The sequence below is a fragment of the Brassica napus genome, chromosome A6, assembly GCF_020379485.1.
Source record: "Brassica napus cultivar Da-Ae chromosome A6, Da-Ae, whole genome shotgun sequence".
Classification (NCBI taxonomy): Eukaryota; Viridiplantae; Streptophyta; class Magnoliopsida; order Brassicales; family Brassicaceae; genus Brassica; species Brassica napus.
This window is the reverse complement of record NC_063439.1, coordinates 24,568,792-24,592,528: the sequence shown is the minus strand read 5'-3', so window position 1 is coordinate 24,592,528 and position 23,737 is coordinate 24,568,792. Positions and strand designations below refer to the sequence as shown.

Genomic DNA, 23,737 nt, shown 5'->3' with positions numbered 1-23,737 from the left:
AGTTAGACCTTAATCTTAAACCTAGTGGTTATAAGAAGTATTAAAAATAATACTTCCAAATCACATCACCCCTCACCCCCCCCCCCCCCCCCCCCCCCCACCCAATGGCTAAAGGTTCTTTGGCTCTTTTGTTTCCATTTATGTGCTTGAATGTTGTTGATCTCAGTTTGATCAGGGCAAAGTGTAATAACGACCGGGTTTACACGGTGATGTGGGGCAAAGCCAAGGAAGTGCCCATGGTTGAAGATGACAACAAGGCGGATGATCCCATCGAAACTGGCACTGATTGTCCATCATCAGGTCCAGAAAAGGCTCCATTCTTTGAAAGTTACATGAATTATGAGAATGTCTAAACTATCATCAATCAGTCGAGATAGCTCTATAATATATGTCTGAAAATTTCATATGTGAATGTCTTTTAAATTTATTTGACGAGACAAAATATGATCTTTAATTTTAGAAATTAAGTTTCTTCTATAATCACAATTTTATGGATCTGAAGTATGTATCTTAACTTAATTAAGCTGCACAATAATGATTATGACATCCATGATAATTGGAACTTGGTCAAATCCCATAAACGTGAAGGTCCTATTTTCCTAATAAAATAGTTTTAAGTTTGATAAGTACAAGATAATAACATTGGTCAAGCGCCTCACGAAAAGAGTTCCAGATTCAGAGAAAGCTTCCAAGTACCAAAGGAAGAGAATCAGACAACGATGGCTGGGAGATTATGTCAGAGAGACGGCTGGATCATGACGGCGATGGTGGCGGTTGTGATCTCAGACGTCGGAATGAATACTCTGTTCAAAGCGGCGAGCTCAAAGGGAATGAGCTCATACGTCTTCCTCGTATATTCTTATGGAATCGGAGCTCTTCTTCTCCTTCCTTCTCCTTTCCTCACCCACAGGTCAAGATCTCTACAACCTTTAAAGTTCTCTGTACTCTGTAAAATGGGACTTCTTGGTTTACTTGGGTAAGACCTCTTCTTCTATGCCTTCATCTTCTTTACTCGATCAAGATTTTGTGTGTGTTTTATTACTAATTGAAAATGATGATTGGTGACGTGACTCTTCTTTGGAATGAGAGAAGATGTGTGTATTTGATGTTAGGTTACACAGGAATCAAATATAGCTCTCCTACTTTGGCTTCAGCTATGAGTAATCTTACTCCTGCTTTCACCTTCATCTTCGCTCTTCTCTTCGGGTACTTTATCTTTCTGCAAACCCCTAGCAGTATCAAATTTTATTTTGACTATTTTCAGTTCTTATCCGGTTACTTAACCGAATCGAATTAACTTACCAGACTAGCCTACATAGTGCATACAAATTCGGATTCAGTTAGGTTTATTTTATTGATTTAAAATGAGTAATTGGCGTATACACCCAAAAACTCATGTAATTTGCCATATAACTTTGTTTCTTTTTAATATTTTTAGTGATTATAATACTCTTATTTCTATCTCTCTCTCCTTTTATGTGTTCTAATATCTTTATCTCTCGTACAACTTCTTCAAATCATCTTCTAATTCAACACAAATCTTTATTTTTTTATTCTTATTCTTTTGACACCCATAATGTTAATCTTATTATCTCACCCCAATTTCAATGTTTCCAATTTCGAATCACAATTAACTTTTAGATACTCCCTTCGTTTTTTATTATAAGTCGTTTTGAAGCTATGCACATAGATTAAAAAAATCATTAATTTCTTATATTTTCGAAACAAAAACATCATTAATTATTTACCTAACCACAATTTAACCAATAGAAAAATAGAAGATATATTATCATTGGTCAGACAACATTAATTACTAATAAATGTTACATAAAAAACCGAAAACGACATATAATTTGGAACAAAAAAGTTTCTCTAAAACGACTTATATTAAAAAACGGAGGGAGTAATATATACGTTAGTAGGTATTTTATTACTTACCTGCTATTATTTAGATTTTAATGGATTTTTAATCGATACATAAAGTGTTAGTTGTTACAAATAGATTTAGAGCTATTTAATAGATAACTAATTAATTGTTAATAGTTTCATTAACTGATATATGATTTGTTAGTCGATACATTTGTTTGATACATAGATTGTTAGATGATACTGAAATTATTAGCGGATATGTTAGTTGGTATATAGATTGTTATCTGCTATGTAAATATTTAGCTGATAGATCTAGAGTTACTTGTTTTCGACAAAGCATAAGGGCATTTTTATCCGCACAGTGTCAAAAAGTTACTCACTTTTAGGTTATTCATAATTATGGGCATTCAGCAAATTTGGACCTTAATTGGGAATATTCCACACATTGTCTCATTTAAAATTCGGTTATTGGTTCAAAACCTGGACGTTCTTTATTTAGTTCGGTTAGTAAAATTCGGTCCATTGTTATATACAGTTTGATAAATTTATGACCCAAATGAATCTCTCTTTTGTTGTTTAGTAATTTAACTAGGATAAGACCCGCGCCTTGCGCGGGATTAAATTATTATTTTTATTATATTTTGGAGAATGAAACAATAGTTTGGCTTCATTTGGATTACGGGTGTTCAATCCGGATATCGGGTTGGTTTCGGTTCGGTTCGATTTTTTCGGTATTTGGTTAGTAAAATATAACTACTATTCTAAATTCATATTTACTTTGATTTTAGTCTTTCACATACTTTTGAAAGATTTCAACGGGACGACTAAATTGATCAGCCAATCTTGTTGCTTTAAATCATTAGTGTTTATATATATATATATATATATATATATATATATATTATTTAGTTTGAATATTTATTAAATAAAAATTCATATGCGTTATATTTTATGATCATTTGTAACTTATTATAACAAAAAAATAATCTATTGATCATAAAATTTTCAGAGTGGGAATATTCAAATTTCTAATAATATATAGACGTTTTGAAAAATTCAAATATAACATATAAGAAAAAATATAAATGTTTTTATTATATATTTAATGTGATTTTTAATATCTTTCAATAATATAAAATTAAAAAAAAAGAACTAAGATACCAAAATTGTTATCAAATATTTATTATTCATAATAATTAATTTTCATATATACGTTAATCATATTAGGTAATTTCGTAGCTTCTAATTAAGGAAAGTGCAAAAAAAATTTTGGTAGATTATTTATCAATTCGATAGTTAGTTTAATAAAAAATATAATGTAAGTCAAGATGGACCAACCTATTTTTCTAAGAATAGTATATTTTATATAGTCATTTATTAAATGAGAATTTATAATCATACAGTTCTATGATCATTCATATCATTTTATAACTGAATATTTAAATCATCGATAACAAAATTTTCAATGTGAAATCTTTAATAAGTTTATAATTTATAAATGTTTTTGAAAATTCATTGAAAGTTTTAATATTAAAATATTTATGTAATCTTATGGTATATAGTATAATCTATATATATATATATAAATATATATGTTTTATTATTAAATGATATTTTTTACTCATATGGTTTTAAAATAATGTGTATCTTCTTATAATATTAAATAAAAGTTCATATTAATACAATTTTATGATCATTTGTAACTTATTATGACAAAAAAAATAATCTATTGATCACAAAATTTTCAGAGTGGGGATCTTCAAATTTCTAATAATTTATAGACGTTTTGAAAAATTCAAAATATAACATATAAGAAAAATTATAAATGTTTTTATTATATATTTAATGTGATTTTTAAATATATTTTAATAATATAAAATTAAAAAAAGAACTAAGATACAAAAATTGTTATCAAATATTTATTATTCATTATAATTAATTTTCACATATACGTTAATCATATTAGGTAATTTCGTAGCTTTTATTTAAGGAAAGTGCAAAACATTTTTTGGTACGTTATTTATCAATTCGATAGTTAGTTTAATAAAAAGTGTAATATAAGTTAAGATGGACCAACCTATTTTTCTAGAAATAGTATATTTTGTATAGTTATATATTAAATAAGAATTTATAATCATACGGTTCTATGATCGTTCATATCGTTTTATAACAAAATATTTAAATCATCGATAACAAAATTTTCAATCTGAAATCTTTAATAAATTTATAATTTATAAATGTTCTTGAAAATTCATTGAAAGTTTTAATATTAAAATATTTATGTAATCTTATGGTATATAGTGTTTAATATATATATATATATTTATTTTATTATTAAATGATATTTTTTACTCATATGGTTTTAAAATCATGTGTATCTTCTTATAATAAAAATGTTAAACCATTGATCATTAATTTTTAACATAATAATTTTAATAGTTTTAGTCATTTATTGTCGTTTTTAAAAATTCAAAATATAACATATACGAAAAAATCTAAATTTTATTTTTATAGCTAATTTGATTGTTTAATTTATTTTAATAATATAAATTAAACAAAAAATGATGGAGGAGATATACATTGTTATCAAATCTTTATTATTAAACTCATTAATTGTCATATATATATTAGTCATTTATGGTAATTCCGTAGGTTTTATTTAAGGAAAGAAAATATCATATCATATCATTATATCATATAGTTTGACCAACTTATGTATCTAACAACATATAAAAATCGAATGTGGACCTACTTATTTTTCAATTGAATTTAATTGACTACCTAATTGAGTGCCACCTATGCATTGAGGCCTCTTTTAATTAATACAAAATTGAGGTTACATCTTTTCAAATGTTTCTCGATTAATATATAAGGGATGGCCGGTTTTGGTAATTAAAAAGTAAAATTCAAAATGTAAATGTATGTTCTGTTGATGTATATTGAATATGATTAAATATATTTTTACAAGATAAGTATATTTTATAATTTCTTTGATCGGTACATTGGATAAGACCAATTTCGTTTTAATCGTGTTTTAGACTTTTAGTTTTTTTTTTGTAACACAATCTTGTTTAGTTAGATTTTGTTTTTTATACGTTTTGTTATTCGCTGTAAAAGAAAATCTTTGGATGACTACTTTTCTTGTATTATAAGCATGGAGAAGGTGTCTATAAAGAAAAATAGCAGCATAGCCAAAGTAGTGGGCACAATAGTTTCGATAGTAGGTGCACTTGTGGTCACTCTCTACCATGGCCCCATCATCTTCGCCGCATCTCAGCCGTCCGTTCATCTTCCTCAGCCTCTCTCGCCGCCTCCATCCCCACCGTTAAATTCAAATTGGGTCATCGGCGGATGTCTCCTAGCCCTTGAATACACTCTCATCGCCATCTCGTACATCATACAGGTGCATATAGAATAAACGTCTATTATATTATAACTTAAGCTAATGTTAACTTTTTCATTACATTTTTGGTGGTTGTAGACGCATATTATGAGGGAATATGCATCGGAGTTTGCCTTGGCACTTTCCCACAATATTTGCGTTTCAGTCTCTTGTGCGTTTGTTAGTCTTTTCGTAGAGACAAACAATCCAAGCGCATGGATTATGAGATCGAGTATAATGTTGATATGCATCGTTGCAACGGTCAGAACACGTTTCCATAGTTTTAATCGATTCGTAAAACTAAATGTTTACTAATTAGCTTATAAGCTTTTGATTTCTTGGAATGTTATATTTAGGGAATGGTAAACTCGACGGGCTATGTTGTGGAGTCGTGGACGGTGCGACATAAGGGACCATTGTTCCTAGCAATGTTCAGGCCGTTAGCTATATTAACAGCGGTTGTATTAGGCGCGATTTTTCTTGGCGACTCCCTCTATCTGGGAAGGTGAAATTTTTTGAAAAGATGAATGATCTAATTAGTATTGTTTTATCTCCTATATATTCACTTTCAGTTCTTAAAATTGTGTGTTGGCAGTGTGATTGGTGGAACATTGATATCAATAGGTTTTTACACTGTCATGTGGGGAAAAGCAAAGGAAGAGAAGTCCGAGATCGATACTCATCATGCTGCTTCATCGTCACATTCCAAGAGAGTTCCACTTTTGATGAATTACGCGGCTGAGAAACAAGTGTAGTAACATCTCGTGTTTGTTCAGCAACAGTTTCATTTTCAGGGTTTCAGGTGTCTATAATTCATGTATTCAGATGCACGGTTTTTGCGGTTTAGCTTCATCCACTGGTCCTGAGTCCGGAACAATCTACTGGCGGAACGAGGACCAACTGTAAAATCAATTAGTATCATGGGGTCGGTTTATATATATAAAACGCAAGCGACATTAAGTAGAATTGCAAGTATCTAATTGTTTTTTAGTTCAACTAGTAGAAGTGTCTCTAGATTTCAAAGCAAACTACGTTGGGTTTTTATCAGACTGTACAACATTTGAAAACAGAAAAGGAAAAACAGGATTTCAGGATGCGTTAGTGACTAGGGCCAATGAATCAATTATTTTGTTCGGTAGTTTTCTATTTTCCGGTATAATGGATCCATGAGGTTCCTTTGACTTTGAGGGTATGTTGTCTAATAAATACTTGCACGTAACTCTCACGCTTCGACTCCAGTTATTCGCGTGCGTTTGTATTAAAATTAGGATAACATTCATATAAATTGTGGCTATGATCCATTGTGTTGAAGAAAGCGATAGGCTCTAAGTGGGCGATGACTCAGCAGCTAGCGACTAGAACAACTAAGTGACGCCTAGATTATTAGTTAGACGGTTTATGCGTTTATAAATTATAATACTATATTAAATATATGTGATATTTTATATTAAATATCGTTAATCACAATTGATAAAATTTATATTGCATTACCTTCGTAAGATTCTACATTATAATATATTATTTATTACTCTCTCTGTTTCTTAATAAGTGTCATTTTAACATTTTTCATACAAATTAAGAAATTGATTGAAATGTATATTTAAATTGGTATTAATTACACATATTTGATCAATAGTATCTGAGATAAACTTATAAAATCAATACAATTTACAATTAATTTTCAGTTGAAAGTAAATATAATTTACATAGAAATTATAAAGTGACACTTTTTATGTGACAAAAAAAAAAATGTTAGAATGACACTTATTATGAATCAGCTAAAGTATATAATTCATGAATAATAAACTACATAATATTATTATCATAATATTGTAATTGTTTTGGCGGTTTAAAATGTAATTGCCACGGTCTTATGAGCCTAGCATCTAAGCGTGTATTTCCCTTATCGATTCATAATATCTTCTAGTATGGACAATTTTTGGAGTGGGATCATTACAAGAAAAATGGATCATTACAAAACCAAAATGTTGTTTTTACCTAATATGCGTATAGAAAAACAAGAATATTATCTTATCTTCTTCTTTTGTTTTTAGGGAAAACTAAGAAAAAGACCCGTCTGATATTGTTCAAAACGACGATCGGAGCCTTATATGTACTTTGATAAGTCTGAAAATCTTTGGGTTGTTTTAGTGACACTGCTTTTGATTTTTAGAAGTAAGTTCTTCACTGCAACTACTTCGGTTTGCCCATAAACATCAGCTTTATTTCTCAAATTGTATACAAATATTCAAAAGCAATCTTATAGTGTATTAGTTTATGTGACATTTTTTTTTCATGTTTTAAGAAGCCTACCATAAAATCGGACAATGCTATTTTATTGAAATTTTCACAATTGTTATATTTAAATTTAAAATGTACAATGCAATCTTGTAGGCAGGTTTGGGAGATGAGTTTTTCTTCAACTTACCTTGAATATGGAATAAATGTTTTAGACTCCCGTATTCGTTGTCCTTCCAAATATTCACTTCAGGAAATAATATTTAGGCTTCGAATGGTAACTGCGGTTTGAGCGGTGCGGGACAAGCGGTTTAACTGCGGTGCGGTTTTAACAGTTATAAGAACGTATAGATATATGATATATGTAGAGATTTTTGTTACTGTTAACTGCAGTGCGGGGAGGAGCAGTTCGTAACATTCGAAGCCTTAATGTCAACCCTGGACCACCAAACGTCATTTCCTTTTCTTATTCATGGCATATAAAGAAAGAAAAAAACAACAAAGGGATAATAAATAACAGACTCTCATTCAACAAGACCAACATCTCTATCATTTCCAACAATGGCGGGAGCCGTAAGTCTCTGGCGGAGAGAGGCAACGTTCTTGACGGCAATGCTTGCGTCGGAAACCGGTATTGTTGGTCTGAATACACTGTTCAAAGCAGCGACTTCAAAGGGACTCAACTCTTACACTTTCCTTGGCTATTCTTATCTTCTTGCTTCTCTTCTCCTTCTTCCTTCTCATCTCTTCACCAACAGGTTTCTAATCACTTTAAATCTTTTTGACAATTGGTAATCATTTCTTTTCCATTTAATATTGAATGTTTTTTAAAACAGGTCAAGATCACTTCCTCCACTAAGTTTCTCAATACTTTGTAAGATAGGACTTCTTGGACTAGTAGGGTAAATCCAACTACATAATTCTTCTTTCTGATTTTGAATATATAACTATCTTCACTTCTAATATAAAGATATGTTTTGCTTATCTTTGTTGTTGATTAAAACAAATAATACCCCAAAAAAAGAACAGATCAACGTATGTGATCACAAGCTACATAGGCGTTAAATACAGCAACCCAACCCTAGCTTCCGCGATTAGCAATATCACTCCTGCTCTTACCTTCATCCTAGCCGTTATCTTCAGGTTATTCTTTTCCACTAATCATTGAGTTTAGCAGTCGATTTATGGTTATTTTTTATATAAAAAGTACACATCTTTCATCAGTCTTGTTAATGAGTCCAAGTTGGTTTAGGTTCTTAAAGTCAGATCATGTTGGTTAGCTTACTTCACTATTAATATACTTCCCTAACCAAGTTTTCCAAGTTAGTTAATTCCTTGTGACAACTATCAAGCTTTATGCAACCCCCACCACTATCTCAGCTACAAAAGTAAAATCTATTTCTATTTCGTTACTGTTGTATTATGCATTTTGTTTATTGGTGATTGAATTATTTTTAATTAGGCACTAGTTTTTGGTCAACGAATTTTTGTAAATTTTTAACAGAGAATGCGTATTATTTGGGTGTGTTAAAGGAATAATTAGTGTATAAGTATATTCTTTCGGTAAATGATAAGATAAGTTTATATATCACTGTCTCACGCACAATTACAATCACAGTTTGTGAATAACACACTACTAAGGCTGGTACCTGATAAGACTGCTGCTTTTGCATTATTTGACAAGATGCATATTTATCAGTCTATTTGGCTGCCAGATTTTTGTTTTTGTTTTTTTTTTGGCATTTTGACAAAAAATATGCTATATGGTTTCAAATTTATTGGAATAAAACATAACATAGTCATTTTTAATTTGTGAAAAAGAATGGAGAAAGTAAGATTCAAAGAAAGGAGCAGTGTAGCTAAAGTGATGGGGACGATATTATCATTAGTAGGCGCACTTGTGGTGGTTCTCTATCACGGCCCACGCGTCTTCATTGTATTATCAGCGCCGAATCTAAACTTCCACCAGCTTTCTCCATCACTATCATCTTCAAACTCTAATTGGATCATTGGTGGATGTCTTCTCACCATTAGAGACATCTTCGTTTCTGTTTCTTTCATACTACAGGTAGGTATCATTTTCGATTCTCATACATAATAGTTTTTATTTGGGTTTCTGGTCAATCATGACCAGTCCAATGGAAATAGTGGTCTGAATCAAGAAAACAATTTATGACACTTTCATTGTTAGTTCTAAAAAATCTCTAAAATTTCTAAACAACCACTCAGTTTTGAAATACAAAAATTAGATAGTCATCAATTATATAACAACTAGTATAAAAATTGTGGCCTTCCAAGAAAAAACATGGTGCTCCTAATCTTTGATTTGTCCGCTTGTGTTCTGGACCCGGCATGTGAGTAAATATTCGCCTAGATGGTTTTGGTGTAAAGTTCTAATGATACTGATTTACAACTTTATGTGCAAATTATAAGAAAAAGAGGAAAATGTTGTATACTAGTCTTGATTACCGGTGACTCCTTAACAAGAAATGCATACTTAAACATATATAGTCATTTTCTCAAAAAAGAAAACATATATAGTATTTGATCAAAAAAAAAAAAAAAACATATATAGTCAATAGAACTATGAAACCTATATCAACTAATGATCGGTTTCTACTTTGAAAAATAAGTTTATATACGCTGATTTTGGGCAGGCACATATAATGTCTGAATATCCAGCAGCATTTACAGTATCATTTTTCTATACTCTGTTCGTTTCAATCATCACCTCCTTGACTGGACTCGTAGTCGAGAGGAACAATCCAAGCGTTTGGATCATTCGATTTGATATTACTTTGATATGCATTCTAGCTATGGTACGTACGCTCTATATTGAGTTTTAAAAGTTAAAACCAAACTTCCTCCGTTTTGATCTTAAAATTGAGTTTGTAAACATGTCAGGGAATATTCACTCCAGTATACTACGTAATTCATTCATGGACAGTGCGTTACAAAGGACCTCTTTACTTGGCCATATTTAAGCCATTGTCGATTTTAATAGCGGTGATTATGAGCGCAATTTTTCTCGGAGATTCTCTATATCTCGGATGGTATATGCGCAAATAGTATCAATTCACTTATTTGTAATTTGAAAGTCTAATCGTTTCTATTTTTTGCTTATGTATGCAGTTTGATTGGAGGACTTTTGATAACGATAGGTTTTTACGCTGTGATGTGGGGGAAAGCAAACGAAGAGAAGACTCGGTTATTGTTACTTACAGAAAAAGAGAATAGCCCTCTTCTGTTGAACCACAACGACGACCAAATTAATTTAGAACCAAAGAGAAATAAACTACATACTTTTGAATGTGTTAATGCGTAGTATTATTTACAGTTTTATTGGATCTGGACATTCTATTACTATATTACTTGTATATAACTTGAAAAAGATAATATCGAATTTCTTGAAATTAGTAGAAATATTGTTCTACATCAAATTTCTTAAAATGTGATGTTTAGCTGTTGTCGAGTAGTGGACGGTTTCACATAGATAGCTCTTAAAATTAGTAGAAGGTGCATACGCAATAACAGATGGTTGAATAACAAAAAGTGAAAAAAGACATTGCACTATTTGTAAAGAAGAGCCTAGCCACAGCTCAGTTCTAACAAGATGAAGTCAACGCAAGGTCATTTGTTTAGGGTTGATATCCTCTCATATGTTTTTTATATAAATTGAGTTTTATGTTTGTGAGAATGTAATTTTTGTCTGCTTCTTTGAGCAGCAAAAGAAGAGAAGACTCAACTAATGTTGTCTCTTTCAGAGGAAGCTCCTTTTCTAATAAAAACAAAGACGACGACCAAATTTAAGTTTCAAAGGAACAGATTCGTCTTCAACGGTGCTTCTGCATCACCAGAGGACACACTAGCTACCGCTATTCGAGCGGCAAAGGAATGGGAACAAGGACAAAAAGTAGAGAAGGTCACTCCTACTCAGGCAACGCCATCGGCGACTGAAGCGTGCACCGCTGCTACCTTCGTTCGCTCTGATGCAGCCTGGAGGAAGGAAGATAAGAAAGCCGGGCTCGGCTGGACAGTGAAGACAGAGAGGTTTGAAATTAGAAGGAAGAAACCCCACGGGCACGTATCTTCACCCCTCGTTGCAGAAGGACTACCCATTCGGGAAGCTCTGTTGTTCTGCAGAGAGCATAGTTTGAACGACATTCTCCTAGAGTCTGATTCAGCACAGCTGATAAAAGCAATAAACCAAAAGGAATGCATCGCGGAGGTGCATGGGATTCTCTCGGACATTCTCCACCTGAGCGGACTCCCCGACGTTTCGATCTTGTTTTCTTGGATCCCTAGAGATAAAAATCTTGTTGCTGATTCCTTATCAAAGGAAGCACTTTGTATGGTTGAGGGTGTTATTGCCCCTACCTAACTCTTTTCGTTTGAAGTTAATGAAAGTAGTGTTCAAAAAAAAAAAAAGGCATCGAACACAGAGAACAAGAACAAAGAGAGACCTATACATAACCCATCATTTGTTCTTGGTTACTATCACAAGAACAAATATGATCAGAATCACAAGAACAAATATGATCAGAATCAACATGATAGTCTCATCACTACAAGAAAACATATAATTAACTCATCATTACTACAGGTTCCGGTCAACAATTGAAAAGATCATAGATTATTGCTAGTTAAATTTCTTTTCTTTTCATTTATTTATTTAAATTATTATTTATTTTGTTTGCTAAAAATTAGTATATGTTATGTTGGGTATTTTTTCTTAATTCATTTTACATTAAATCTCTACTTAATTTCTAAATAATTGGCGTACTATTCAGATATTGCTTTTTGCTCCTCCTACTTTTATTTTGTTTCACATTAGATCTCTAACTAATTTCTGAGTAATTCACGTACTCATCACCTTCACCTATGAGAAAACAATCTTCTTCCTCATTCGATCCACAGACCAATTAAAAGAAGCTTTCCCCTTTCCCCTTTGTCTTCTCGCTGTCAAGCTTCCACCTTTCTCCACCACTCCCAAATCTCAATCGCTCTCTCTCTCCCAGATCTAATGTCAGAAGGGTACGCGATCGAGCTCTACTTCGACCCAGCGCTGGAGAACCAAGTCCTGAAAGCCTGGAACGTCTTCGCCCGCCGCCAGATCAGCACCAAGCTCATCACCACCGAGTCCCGCCCCCACCTCACCCTCCTCTCCTCCTCCTTCCTCGACTCCTCCAAGCTCGAGCCCATCCTCAAAGCCTTCGCCTCCAAGCAGGAGCCCCTCCCTCTCTCCTTCTCCTCCCTCGGTAGCTTCTCCGGCGACAACAACGCCCTCTTCCTCTCCCCCACCCCCTCCCTCTCCCTCCTCCACCTCCACGCTCAGCTTCTCGACGCCGTCAAGAAGGAAGGCTTCGACATCGGCGAGGAGTTTCGCCAGGACTCGTGGGTCCCGTTCTGCCCCGTGGCGGTCGATGTGCCGAGGGCTCGCATGGCTGAGGCTTTCTCCGTTTTGAGGGACTTGAAGATGCCCGTGAGTGGCTACGCCATGGATGTTGGGGTCGTTGAGTTCTCTCCTGTTCGTGAAGTCTTCTCTTTCGCTCTTGGTAACAACTTGGAGTAGTCTTGATTATTATTATCACTTTGTGTCTTTTTCTTTTTAGCTTATTGGGTTTTATGTAATTTGATGGAACAGTGCAGAAAGCTATGTACTTTGCTTAAGAACTTAGCTGTTTTGTGTCTGTTTCGAGTTGTTTTCTGTAAAAGATTTGATCTTTCTTGTTCTGCAGAGCTTCTCCCATGTGCTTGAAATGTTCTCTGCAGATTGGAGTTAAAGCTCGTTATTATTTATTAATCTGAGAGATTATGCTTTTGTGTTTGTTGCACCAATATGGTTTGCTCGAAGCTGTTTCGCTGCTCATGTCTTGCAGGATTCAACTGCTTATCAGCGTGAATCATTACTCTATGCAGAAGGTCTGGGGCAAGTATGTATATATGAGGTAAATGAAAGTGATGTGTGTTGTATTGAGGCAATGTTCAATAAATTCCTAGGTGGTGGCGGTTGGATGCCTTATAGAAGATTATTGTTTAAACACTAGACCAATTTTTTTAAAAAAAACCTGTTTACAAAAATTGTTTAGATCCGATTTGCCGACTACGCAGATCTTTAGAATACTGGTATTGAGTATTGTGTAAACTCTATGTAACAACAGAGATATCTAGAAGCAGAAGCAAAAAAAATCAGATGACTGAAGGTACTTATTCATAAGAAATGTGAAAGAATGTTTTAACTTTTTGTTTGTTTGTTTATCCATGAATAATCATCTTAACTGTCTAAGTATCGCCATTAAAAAATCGTTCCACGCATCAATAGGCCCAGGCAAGCACCAGTGGACGCAATCATTGTAACCTTTCATCCATTTGTTTCCCCAGTGACTATTCGGATGGCCGTCAGGTCTCATCAGCATAACCCTAGTCACATCCAAAACACCAAACTTCTTCTTCCCCTTGTGGTCGCCTTTCGTTATAACTTCAAGCTGTTCAATCTGAGATGTCCTGATCTTCATCTCGTTGCTCTGCAGATCGATCTGGTTAACACCAAAAGGGCTTGTCCTTCTGCACGATCCTCCTGTATCCCAAGTCCCGTTCTCGAAATGGGCAGGTGAGATAGTCCTCATAACTGTAACTAAATCTCTCTTGCAGTTATCACATTCATTGATGTGTTTAAAGACAGATGAGTAAACAAGCTTAAACCCTTGGTCAGGACTAAGCTGTGTCATGTTTGGTACGCTACAGTAGATGCAACCTAGGGTTTCATCTCCTCTATGGATGAATATTGGTCTGAAGAACCAGTGAGCAGCCGAGACAATAGCAATGTCTGTATTTGGCAGACCCTTGAACCATCCTTCATCCATCTTGCTAATATCTATATCAAACAATCCAGTTCCGGTCTTGTTACCGTCTACCCTCTCATGTTCCTCCACGAGAAACTTAGTCCAAGAGGTAGAGAGAGTGAAGTCATGGTTAGGAAAGTACCATATCCTGTTTCTGTCTTCTCCATCTTTGTAGATATCCTTAGGAGTTTCTTCCTGCACAAGCAAACACTATTATTCAACTTTCTTGTAAGCAAAGCAAGATACATCTCCTTAGAAAAAGATTTAAAGTTCACCATTGACAACAAGCAAAGAAGAGATTCCATGTGGTTCCTTGCTACAGAATCACCAATAAAACTCATCTTCTTGCCTCGAACCATTCTAAGAAACTCCTTGGGACTAAACCTAGGAAGGTCGCAGCCATCAGGTTTCCATCTCCAAAACAAGAAATCTCTGTCTAATCTCCCATGTTTTATGCAGTTCTTGGAGTCAGGAAGCGTAGAACAGCTTGAGTTTGTGTACAGAGATCCTCTTTTGTCTGGAACCCAATGTCCCTTGAACAAATCACATTTAGGATCTAACCAAACCACAACAACAACAAAAGATAAAACAAATCAATAAAAATTTAAATTTAAAAAAAAAAACAAATCTACAAAATTCTGAGACAATATCAAAAGAACAAACAAAAAGTGAATCATTACAAAGCTGAGAGGTTTCAGACAAAAGCAAAACACATGAACTAGTTCAACATAAAATCATACACGTTTGTAAGGGTACAAATAATCCACAATCATCATATTAATCAACATAAAACCATATATGTACGTATATATATACTATATACAAGATTTTTGTTTGAAAATGTTTTATATTATCATTGGTTATACCTTACCGATTAGAGGGTGCAGGGTGAGAAAGTTTTGATCCGAGATGAAAGGATTCTGATGGAAGACGAAGAAGCCTGTGAAGAAGATAGTTATACAAAGAGAAGACAAGAGAAATGGTGATAATCTTGCCATGTTTGTTACAATCCATCTCTCTGTTTTGTCTGAACTTTCTCGGAAAATGGATGATGATTTCATCGTTGCATGTCGATCATCCCAAGAATCATACCCACGCATATGTATATCTTTTTATATACACGCACACACGAAGAGATTATTCCTTTATTCTGTGTTTTCTTGAACTTTAGTTTTTGGTTGTAAAAATGAATTTTTTAGAAAGATGAAAGGAAGGAGAAAAAAAGGTTAACAATGGTGATTTATGGATGAATTTGTGTGACTATTTTTTTAAAAGATTATTTTCTTTTTATATAGTTTTGACTGCTTTTTCAGTGATGATGTAACTGCAGCCGTCAGATGAAGAGACGTGGCCTTCGACGAGGTGGTGTTGGTTTGCATGTGGATTTTTTATATACGTTAAAGCATATTTCACGGCGTAATCTCTTGTTTCCTCTTTGTAGAAAATTTGTTGCCACTTTTTGTATAATCCTTTACTTATTTTGTAACGCGTATCATTCTTCTCCTTTTTGGCCATATCCGAACTTTTTGATTAATAGAAAATTGATTTCTGAATTTTAAGAACAAATTTTCAACACAAATGTTATCATTAGCACTCGGCAGAAATTTATAAAATATTGAGGTGGATTTCGCAAAAAAAAAAAAAAAAAAAACTCTTTTCATTTAATAAAAATAGTATATGTACAGTTGAAATGATCAGCTTTCACTTACCATTGATAAATTTCTTTTGACAAAACATATAAAAATAACAAACACAATAGAAAAAAAGTTTGTAGGAAATGCTCAAAATTATATTTTAATTAATTTAATATAGCTATTGTTGGTAAGAAATCATTAATTGTAAGTCTTTTATGAATGACAAATTCTTGCCATGTAAAATAGTTATAAATAACTGAACTTAGCAAAAATGAAATTCTAGAAAATCTAAAGTAACATTGAAAAATTGAAATAGTTATACAATCAATAAAAAAATTGATTTAATATATTCAAGTTAAAAACTTGGATTTTCAGTATCCTTACAAAATTTTGCATATCAGCATCAGAATCTAAAATCAAATTCACCATTTAAAATTTGACGTATAATCTAGCTAATATTACCATATACTATACAACTAGGATAAGATCCGCGCCTTGCGCAGGATTAAGTTATTATTTTTATTATATTTTGGAGAATGAAACAATAGTTTGGTTTTACTTGGATTACGGGTGTTCAATTCGAATATCGGGTTGGTTTCGGTTCGGTTCGGTTTTTTCGGTATTTGGTTAGTAAAATATAACTACTATTCTAAATCCATATTTACTTTGACTTTAGTCTTTCACATACTTTTGAAAGATTTCAACTGGACGACTAAATTGATCAGCCAATCTTATTGCTTTTAATCATTAGTGTTTATATATATATATATATATATATTATTTAGTTTGAATATTTATTAAATAAAAATTCATATGCGTTATATGTTATGATCATTTGTAACTTAATATAACAAGAGTCATTCTTGGGTCCACCCCCTAGAGTGAACCTCTAGGTTCACCAACCAATAAGATTTCATTATTTCAAATTCGATATCTTTTAAAAAAGGAAACAAAATATTTTCAAATTATATTATGTTTTTAAAATAAAAAAATAAAAAAAGATAATAGTTACAGAAAAAAGAATTAAAAAAAATATATTTTTAATGTTCTCAACAAAACACTAAACCCTAAATCCTAATCCCTAAACCCTAAATCCTAAATCCTAAACCCTTGGATAAACCCTAAACCCTTGGGTAAATCCTAAACCTTTGGGTAAACCCTAAACCCTTGGATAAATCCTAAACTCTAAATAAAAAACACTAAAACCCTAAACCCTAAACGCTTGAATGTTTTAGTGTATAGTGATTTTGATTTAGAGTTTAGGATTTATCCTAGAGTTTAAGATTTATCCTAGAGTTTAGGGTTTATCCAAGGGTTTAGGGTTTAGGATTAAGGATTTAGGGATTATAATTTAGGGTTTAGGTTTAATGTTATGCTGACGAGTAAAATATTTTTTTTGTAATTATTACTTTTTTTTTTTACTTTTTAATTTTAAAAACATAATATAATTTGATAATATTTTGTTTCCTTTTTTAAAAGATATCGAATATAAAATAAAACAATCTTATTGGTTGGTGAACCTAGAGGTTCACCTAGGGGGTGGACCTAAGAATAAGTCTTATAACAAAAAAATAATCTATTGATCACAAAATTTTCAGAGTGGGAATATTCAAATTTCTAATAATATATAGACGTTTTAAAAAATTCAAATATAACATATAAGAAAAAATATAAATGTTTTTATTATATATTTAATGTGATTTTTTAATATCTTTCAATAATATAAAATTAAAAAAAGAACTAAGATACCAAAATTGTTATCAAATATTTATTATTCACAATAATTAATTTTCATATATACGTTAATCATATTAAGTAATTTCGTAGCTTCTAATTAAGGAAACTGCAAAAAAAAATTTGGTAGATTATTTATCAATTCGATAGTTAGTTTAATAAAAAATATAATGTAAGTCAAGATGGACCAACCTATTTTTCTAAGAATAGTATATTTTATATAGTCATTTATTAAATGAGAATTTATAATCATACAGTTCTATGATCATTCATATCATTTTATAACTGAATATTTAAATCATCGATAACAAAATTTTCAATGTGAAATCTTTAATAAGTTTATAATTTATAAATTTTTTTGAAAATTCATTGAAAGTTTTAATATTAAAATATTTATGTAATCTTATGGTATATAGTATAATTTATATATATATATATATATAAATATATATGTTTTATTATTAAATGATATTTTTTACTCATATGGTTTTAAAATAATGTGTATCTTCTTATAATATTAAATTAAAGTTCATATTAATACAATTTTATGATCATTTGTAACTTATTATGACAAAACAAAATAATCTATTGATCACAAAATTTTCAGAGTGGGGATCTTCAAATTTCTAATAATTTATAGACGTTTTGAAAAATTTAAAATATAACATATAAGAAAAATTATAAATGTTTTTATTATATATTTAATGTTATTTTTAAATATATTTTAATAATATAAAATTAAAAAAAAGAACTAAGATACAAAAATTGTTATCAAATATTTATTATTCATTATAATTAATTTTCACATATACGTTAATCATATTAGGTAATTTCGTAGCTTTTATTTAAGGAAAGTGCAAACATTTTTTGGTACGTTATTTATCAATTGGATAGTTAGTTTAATAAAAAGTGTAATATAAGTTAAGATGGACCAACCTATTTTTCTAGGAATAGTATATTTTGTATAGTTATTTATTAAATAAGAATTTATAATCATACGGTTCTATGATCGTTCATATCGTTTTATAACAAAATATTTAAATCATCGATAACAAAATTTGCAATCTGAAATCTTTAATAAGTTTATAATTTATAAATGTTCTTGAAAATTCATTGAAAGTTTTAATATTAAAATATTTATGTAATCTTATGGTATATAGTGTTTAATATATATATATATATATATATATATATATATATATATATATATATATATATATATATATATTTATTTTATTATTAAATGATATTTTTTACTCATACGGTTTTAAAATCATGTGTATCTTCTTATAATAAAAATGTTAAACCATTGATCATTAATTTTTAACATAATAATTTTAATAGTTTTAGTCATTTATTGTCGTTTTTAAAAATTCAAAATATAACATATACGAAAAAATCTAAATTTTATTTTTATAGCTAATTTGATTGTTTAATTTATTTTAATAATATAAAATTAAATAAAAAATGATGGAGGAGATATACATTGTTATCAAATCTTTATTATTAAACTCATTAATTGTCATATATATATTAGTCATTTATGGTAATTCCGTAGGTTTTATTTAAGGAAAGAAAATATCATATCATATCATTATATCATATAGTTTGACCAACTTATATATTTAACAACATATAAAAATCGAATGTGGACCTACTTATTTTTCAATTGAATGTAATTGACTACATAATTGAGTGCCACCTATGCATTGGAGCCTCTTTTAATTAATACAAAATTGAGGTTACATCTTTTCAAATGTTCCTCAATTAATATATAAGGGATCCACCAATACCAGGAAATATCATGATGCTAGGTAAGTAAATATGTATTTAGTCATCTAGGGAAAGATGAGGTCCGGTTAAAATCTGAACAACACATTCTTGTGTTTATTGTCGACCAATCAAGAATCACAATTACTCCATCTATGGTTTTATAATATTTTTGTATGGAAAAATGCGAATTTAGAATAAATAAGAAAATAAATTATAGATATTTTGTCTTTTATGTAAGAATATTAATAAATTTTTAATCAATAATTATTAAAAGTATTTAAAAGATGCAAATGATCTCCAAATGTTCATTGTTAGTGCTTTCATTTGAATATTTTGGTTAAACATTTGCATTTAAATTATATAAATTTTGTTGACAAAAAAAATTATATAAAATTTTAAAGATAATTAATATTACTTTATTATATTTAATAATATCACAAAATTATACTTGTATCAAAAATTAAATTTCTATTTTAAAATAAATTTAAAGTTATAATATTTTTATTTTAACAATATTTTAACATATAAAATATAATTAAATATGATTCACTATTATCAATAAAATACAAAAATAATATATATATATATATATATATCTTTTAATTATATCTTTATTATTTATAATTAAAGAAATATATATTATATAATCATTTTATATGATAGTTTTTATATATGTCGTCTACTGATTTACTAATCACTTTATTAATTATGTTTATAAACATATATTATTTTGTAGTATATTTTTTCTATAGCATACTAATTTTATTTTGTCATCACCTCTACTAGTTAAGCCTTAATACTCAGACTAAAATCAATTTATCATTTCTGAAGTTAAAACTAAAATAGTTTAACCGGTGAAAATAGATACTACATAATAGAAAGACGAATATGATCATTCACAATCAGAAAAATATTAATTAGTTATATTTACAAAAAATATATATATATATACTATTTAAATTGTTTATGTTCCTTATTGGTCACTCAATCAATACTATTAAAACAGAAGCAATTTTTATCTACTTACAAATAGTCTAGGTTTGACCATTATATTTAATTATATTTCCTATTATTTCTATTCATATCTAATTTAATTGTTAAATATACATCATACCTAAAATTAAGGAACTAACTAACTAATCTATTATTTTTTAAACTAATGAATTTAATTTATATTAATTCGAAATTCAAATAACTAAACAATTATATTTTAGTTATTAATGTAATAAATAATTATATATATTCATTCATATATATATATACAACTATATATTAATCCAAATGCAAAAAAAAAACAAATTGTTCAAAACCCTCACCAAATACATAAAAATATAATTCTTATAGTTAGAGCATTAAAAAATATATAAATATATATTATAAAATAAATATTAATAGTAATTATATGATGAAACATGTTACTATTGATAGTTTAATGAATATATTTTTTACGGGTTACTCAAACAGACATGTAATATATATATCAAATATAAACCAATTGAACAAATATATTAACACAAATATATCATAAAACATTACAATTAACATAAATCGAAGCTAGAGAGTAAGAGTCAATATTTTAATTTTAAAAAAATATAATTATATATATAAATTATAAAAATTAAGAACTAAATATAATAAAAATATATATCAAAATTAAAATAATAAATATTTACATTTCTAATGCGAATAATGAAATTAACTTTTAAATTTAAAATAAGCCATAGACAAAACATCAAAAATTATCTAATAATATGCGAATAACAAAAGTAAACTAACTAAATAAACAATTATATTTTTTTTTGCAAACTTAAATCATTAATTTGTAATAGACGTATACATATTATTGATGCTCAAATCTATTTTATTTTTAGTATGTATCCACTCAAATATTAATCCATTAACAAGATGGAATTTTAGTTGGACTAAAATTGTATTAAAATTGGAATATCAATTTCATAATATATTCACTATTCATCTGAACGTTCATGAATATATATTACAATACTCTAAATATAATAATAAATCAAACCGGATTACATATTAGGTCATCTATCAGTTCAACCGATAACCAGATCTCGGGTTTTAACAGTTGTTACGGGTTTTACAAAATTTTTAAATAACAGTTTTTTTTTTGAAAACTAAAATGGATTACATATGAACCACCGAATTTGGCAATTTAACTGCGGGTCGGGTCGGATTTCAAAACATTGAATATAATTTTTTATTTGTAATATCTAAGTGTAGATACAATTAAAATACAAATTTATATCAAATAAATTTGGAATGTTTCAAAAATAATCCCGCGTTTTGAAAGCGCGGGTCAAAATCTAGTTAATAAATTAAAACCATAGTTCAGAAATTAAAATCTGCTAGGTGCTAAATGGGAGAAATCCCCATCAGGAAGAAATTTCGTAACTACCAAAAATGTGATTCTTATATTTTTATTAATTTGAGGGTATTTTAAATTTATAGAAAAATATAGACTACTTTTTAACAAGAAATGCATCTTATAGACTGACCTTCCTTTTGAGTATTTAAATAAGATCTAAAATATAACATTAAATATTTATATGACCACATAGGTTTAGCGTTGTGAAATTGATTCAAATCTAGATCACTTAGCTTTAATTGTTGGCTTACCATTAGACTATTCCTATGTAATTCCAAGAATTAATTTCTCATAAAATGTGTTTCACAAAACCAAATATAAAGGAGTGCTAACTTCGGTAATGCTATAAATGTTACCAAAAAAAAGTGTGCATTATATTCAGTGCCGGTCCTAGTCGAAAACAGGAGAAACAACTGCTTTATGTGCAAAACTAGATTAAATATTAAAGGGCGCCACAATATATAAATATACATGTATTACAAGGGTTGTGTCTCACCTCTATTGACTGGTAGTTACTAGGTTTGAAATTTGATAGGCGCCGAAACAATTTTTGCGGACCGAGCCTCGTTATATTCAAAACAATATATAAGTACGAAGTATTTATCAACTTATGCCCCCTTTAGAACAACTGCTAATTATATCAAAAATCTGTTAACTATATCATTATGACATTATCAGCTTTATAACATGAGAGAATAAACATTAACAAACAGATGTGGCAAATAACACATTTCCTGGCAACTCTATATATAATTATCACATATGCATTATAAGTACATCACTAGAGAATAATATCAAGAAATAAAAGTGGTAATCACGTCGGTTTAATAATTCTATAGCTGTATGGCATACTGTGGATACCAATATATGTTATTTTCCTCGTCGAACATGTGGATAAAATTCAATTATTTATATATTAAAAAATCGTATATGGTATTAGTAAATTAATTACTAGAGAATTATTACAGTTATTATCTATACTATACTAAAAGTCCGATATACTTCACTCTAAAGCTGTCCACGTCATTTATTAAATTCAACCAATCAGATAGCATTGTTTGGTCACGACATCATCAAGCTTCTCAAAAAGCTTCGAACCTATTTCAATTGATCTTCTCATTTTTTTTCCTCTTGCAAAAACGTTTTTTGAGAAGACTATCTTCTTATCTCCCAAACCTTCCTCTATCACTCATAATTATATATTGATTCAACCTACAAAGTCACTAATAATAGATCGATTTGTCTGTTTGTGTCGATTTCATCATCTTTACTTCAGTTCTAAATACAATTTTCCAGTTCAAAATTCACATCGACTCGGGAACACTCAACCGATGAATAGTATAGTTTATCAACCGCAGGCTATGTTCAAAAACGCGGCAACTCGGCCGAGTACACGGCCTTGCAACGCTCGGCGGTACAGAACCGCCGCAATTTCATCAAAATCGGACAAAAAATCAGATTCATCAAAAAAGTCCAGGCTTTTGAATTTTAAACGCTTGGAATTTGATGTTACGTCGCAAATCTACAGTTTTTATGCAAAAATTGATAAGAAAATTGCAAGAAAACGATGTTTTATGTTAAAAAAGTTCGAGGCGGCAATGAAAATTTCGCAGTAGAAGTGAAAGCCCTAAAAGGAAGAAGACGATTTAATTACAAGTTTACCATTAATGAAAAAAAAAATTCTAAAACAAAAAGGAAGGACCAGCGTTTTGAACCCGTGACATCCTCCGTCATAAAACCGTCTTTTGCCACTGGACCACGTTGTCTTTACAAAGAATCGCAGAAAATTAGTTAATAGCTTATAGTTTTACGTAAAATAACAAATGAATTGAAAAAATAAAAAGTGGAACCATACATACAAAATAAATATTATGGC

General features: G+C 30.1%; 4 protein-coding genes across 10 annotated transcripts; 3 read left to right on the top strand and 1 right to left on the bottom strand.

The window, feature by feature from the left end:
* Positions 1 to 615: 615 nt before the first annotated feature.
* On the top strand, positions 616 to 6,295 carry LOC106411659 (WAT1-related protein At5g40210-like). The gene is made up of 6 exons (XM_013852461.3): positions 616 to 976; positions 1,093 to 1,206; positions 5,023 to 5,272; positions 5,351 to 5,512; positions 5,608 to 5,756; positions 5,847 to 6,295. The coding sequence occupies exons 1-6, from the start codon at positions 720 to 722 to the stop codon at positions 6,004 to 6,006; spliced, it is 1,092 nt and encodes a 363-aa protein (XP_013707915.2). The 5' UTR covers positions 616 to 719; the 3' UTR covers positions 6,007 to 6,295.
* Positions 6,296 to 7,962: 1,667 nt separating this feature from the next.
* On the top strand, positions 7,963 to 10,905 carry LOC111197911 (WAT1-related protein At3g28100). Of its 7 annotated transcripts, none has more exons than XM_022687852.2 (7): positions 7,963 to 8,247; positions 8,326 to 8,391; positions 8,519 to 8,632; positions 9,311 to 9,557; positions 10,147 to 10,308; positions 10,394 to 10,495; positions 10,622 to 10,905. In XM_022687852.2, the coding sequence occupies exons 1-7, from the start codon at positions 8,051 to 8,053 to the stop codon at positions 10,724 to 10,726; spliced, it is 993 nt and encodes a 330-aa protein (XP_022543573.2). In that variant the 5' UTR covers positions 7,963 to 8,050; the 3' UTR covers positions 10,727 to 10,905. The 7 variants fall into 7 exon arrangements, with proteins under 7 accessions (XP_022543573.2, XP_022543572.2, XP_022543575.2 ...); XM_022687851.2 differs by having other exon boundaries at positions 10,394 to 10,542; XM_022687858.2 differs by having other exon boundaries at positions 8,034 to 8,120; positions 10,394 to 10,542.
* A 1,581-nt stretch (positions 10,906 to 12,486) lies between these two features.
* LOC106411686 lies at positions 12,487 to 13,327 on the top strand. The gene is made up of 2 exons (XM_048735355.1): positions 12,487 to 13,116; positions 13,147 to 13,327. The coding sequence occupies exon 1, from the start codon at positions 12,513 to 12,515 to the stop codon at positions 13,059 to 13,061; it is 549 nt and encodes a 182-aa protein (XP_048591312.1). The 5' UTR covers positions 12,487 to 12,512; the 3' UTR covers positions 13,062 to 13,116; positions 13,147 to 13,327.
* A 231-nt stretch (positions 13,328 to 13,558) lies between these two features.
* On the bottom strand, positions 13,559 to 15,860 carry LOC106411685 (xyloglucan O-acetyltransferase 2-like). The gene is made up of 3 exons (XM_013852495.3): positions 15,203 to 15,860; positions 14,607 to 14,887; positions 13,559 to 14,526 (listed from the first exon to the last, which is right to left on the bottom strand). Exons 1-3 carry the CDS (start codon positions 15,429 to 15,431, stop codon positions 13,759 to 13,761), a joined length of 1,278 nt encoding a protein of 425 aa, XP_013707949.2. The 5' UTR covers positions 15,432 to 15,860; the 3' UTR covers positions 13,559 to 13,758.
* Between the last annotated feature and the right edge of the window lie 7,877 nt (positions 15,861 to 23,737).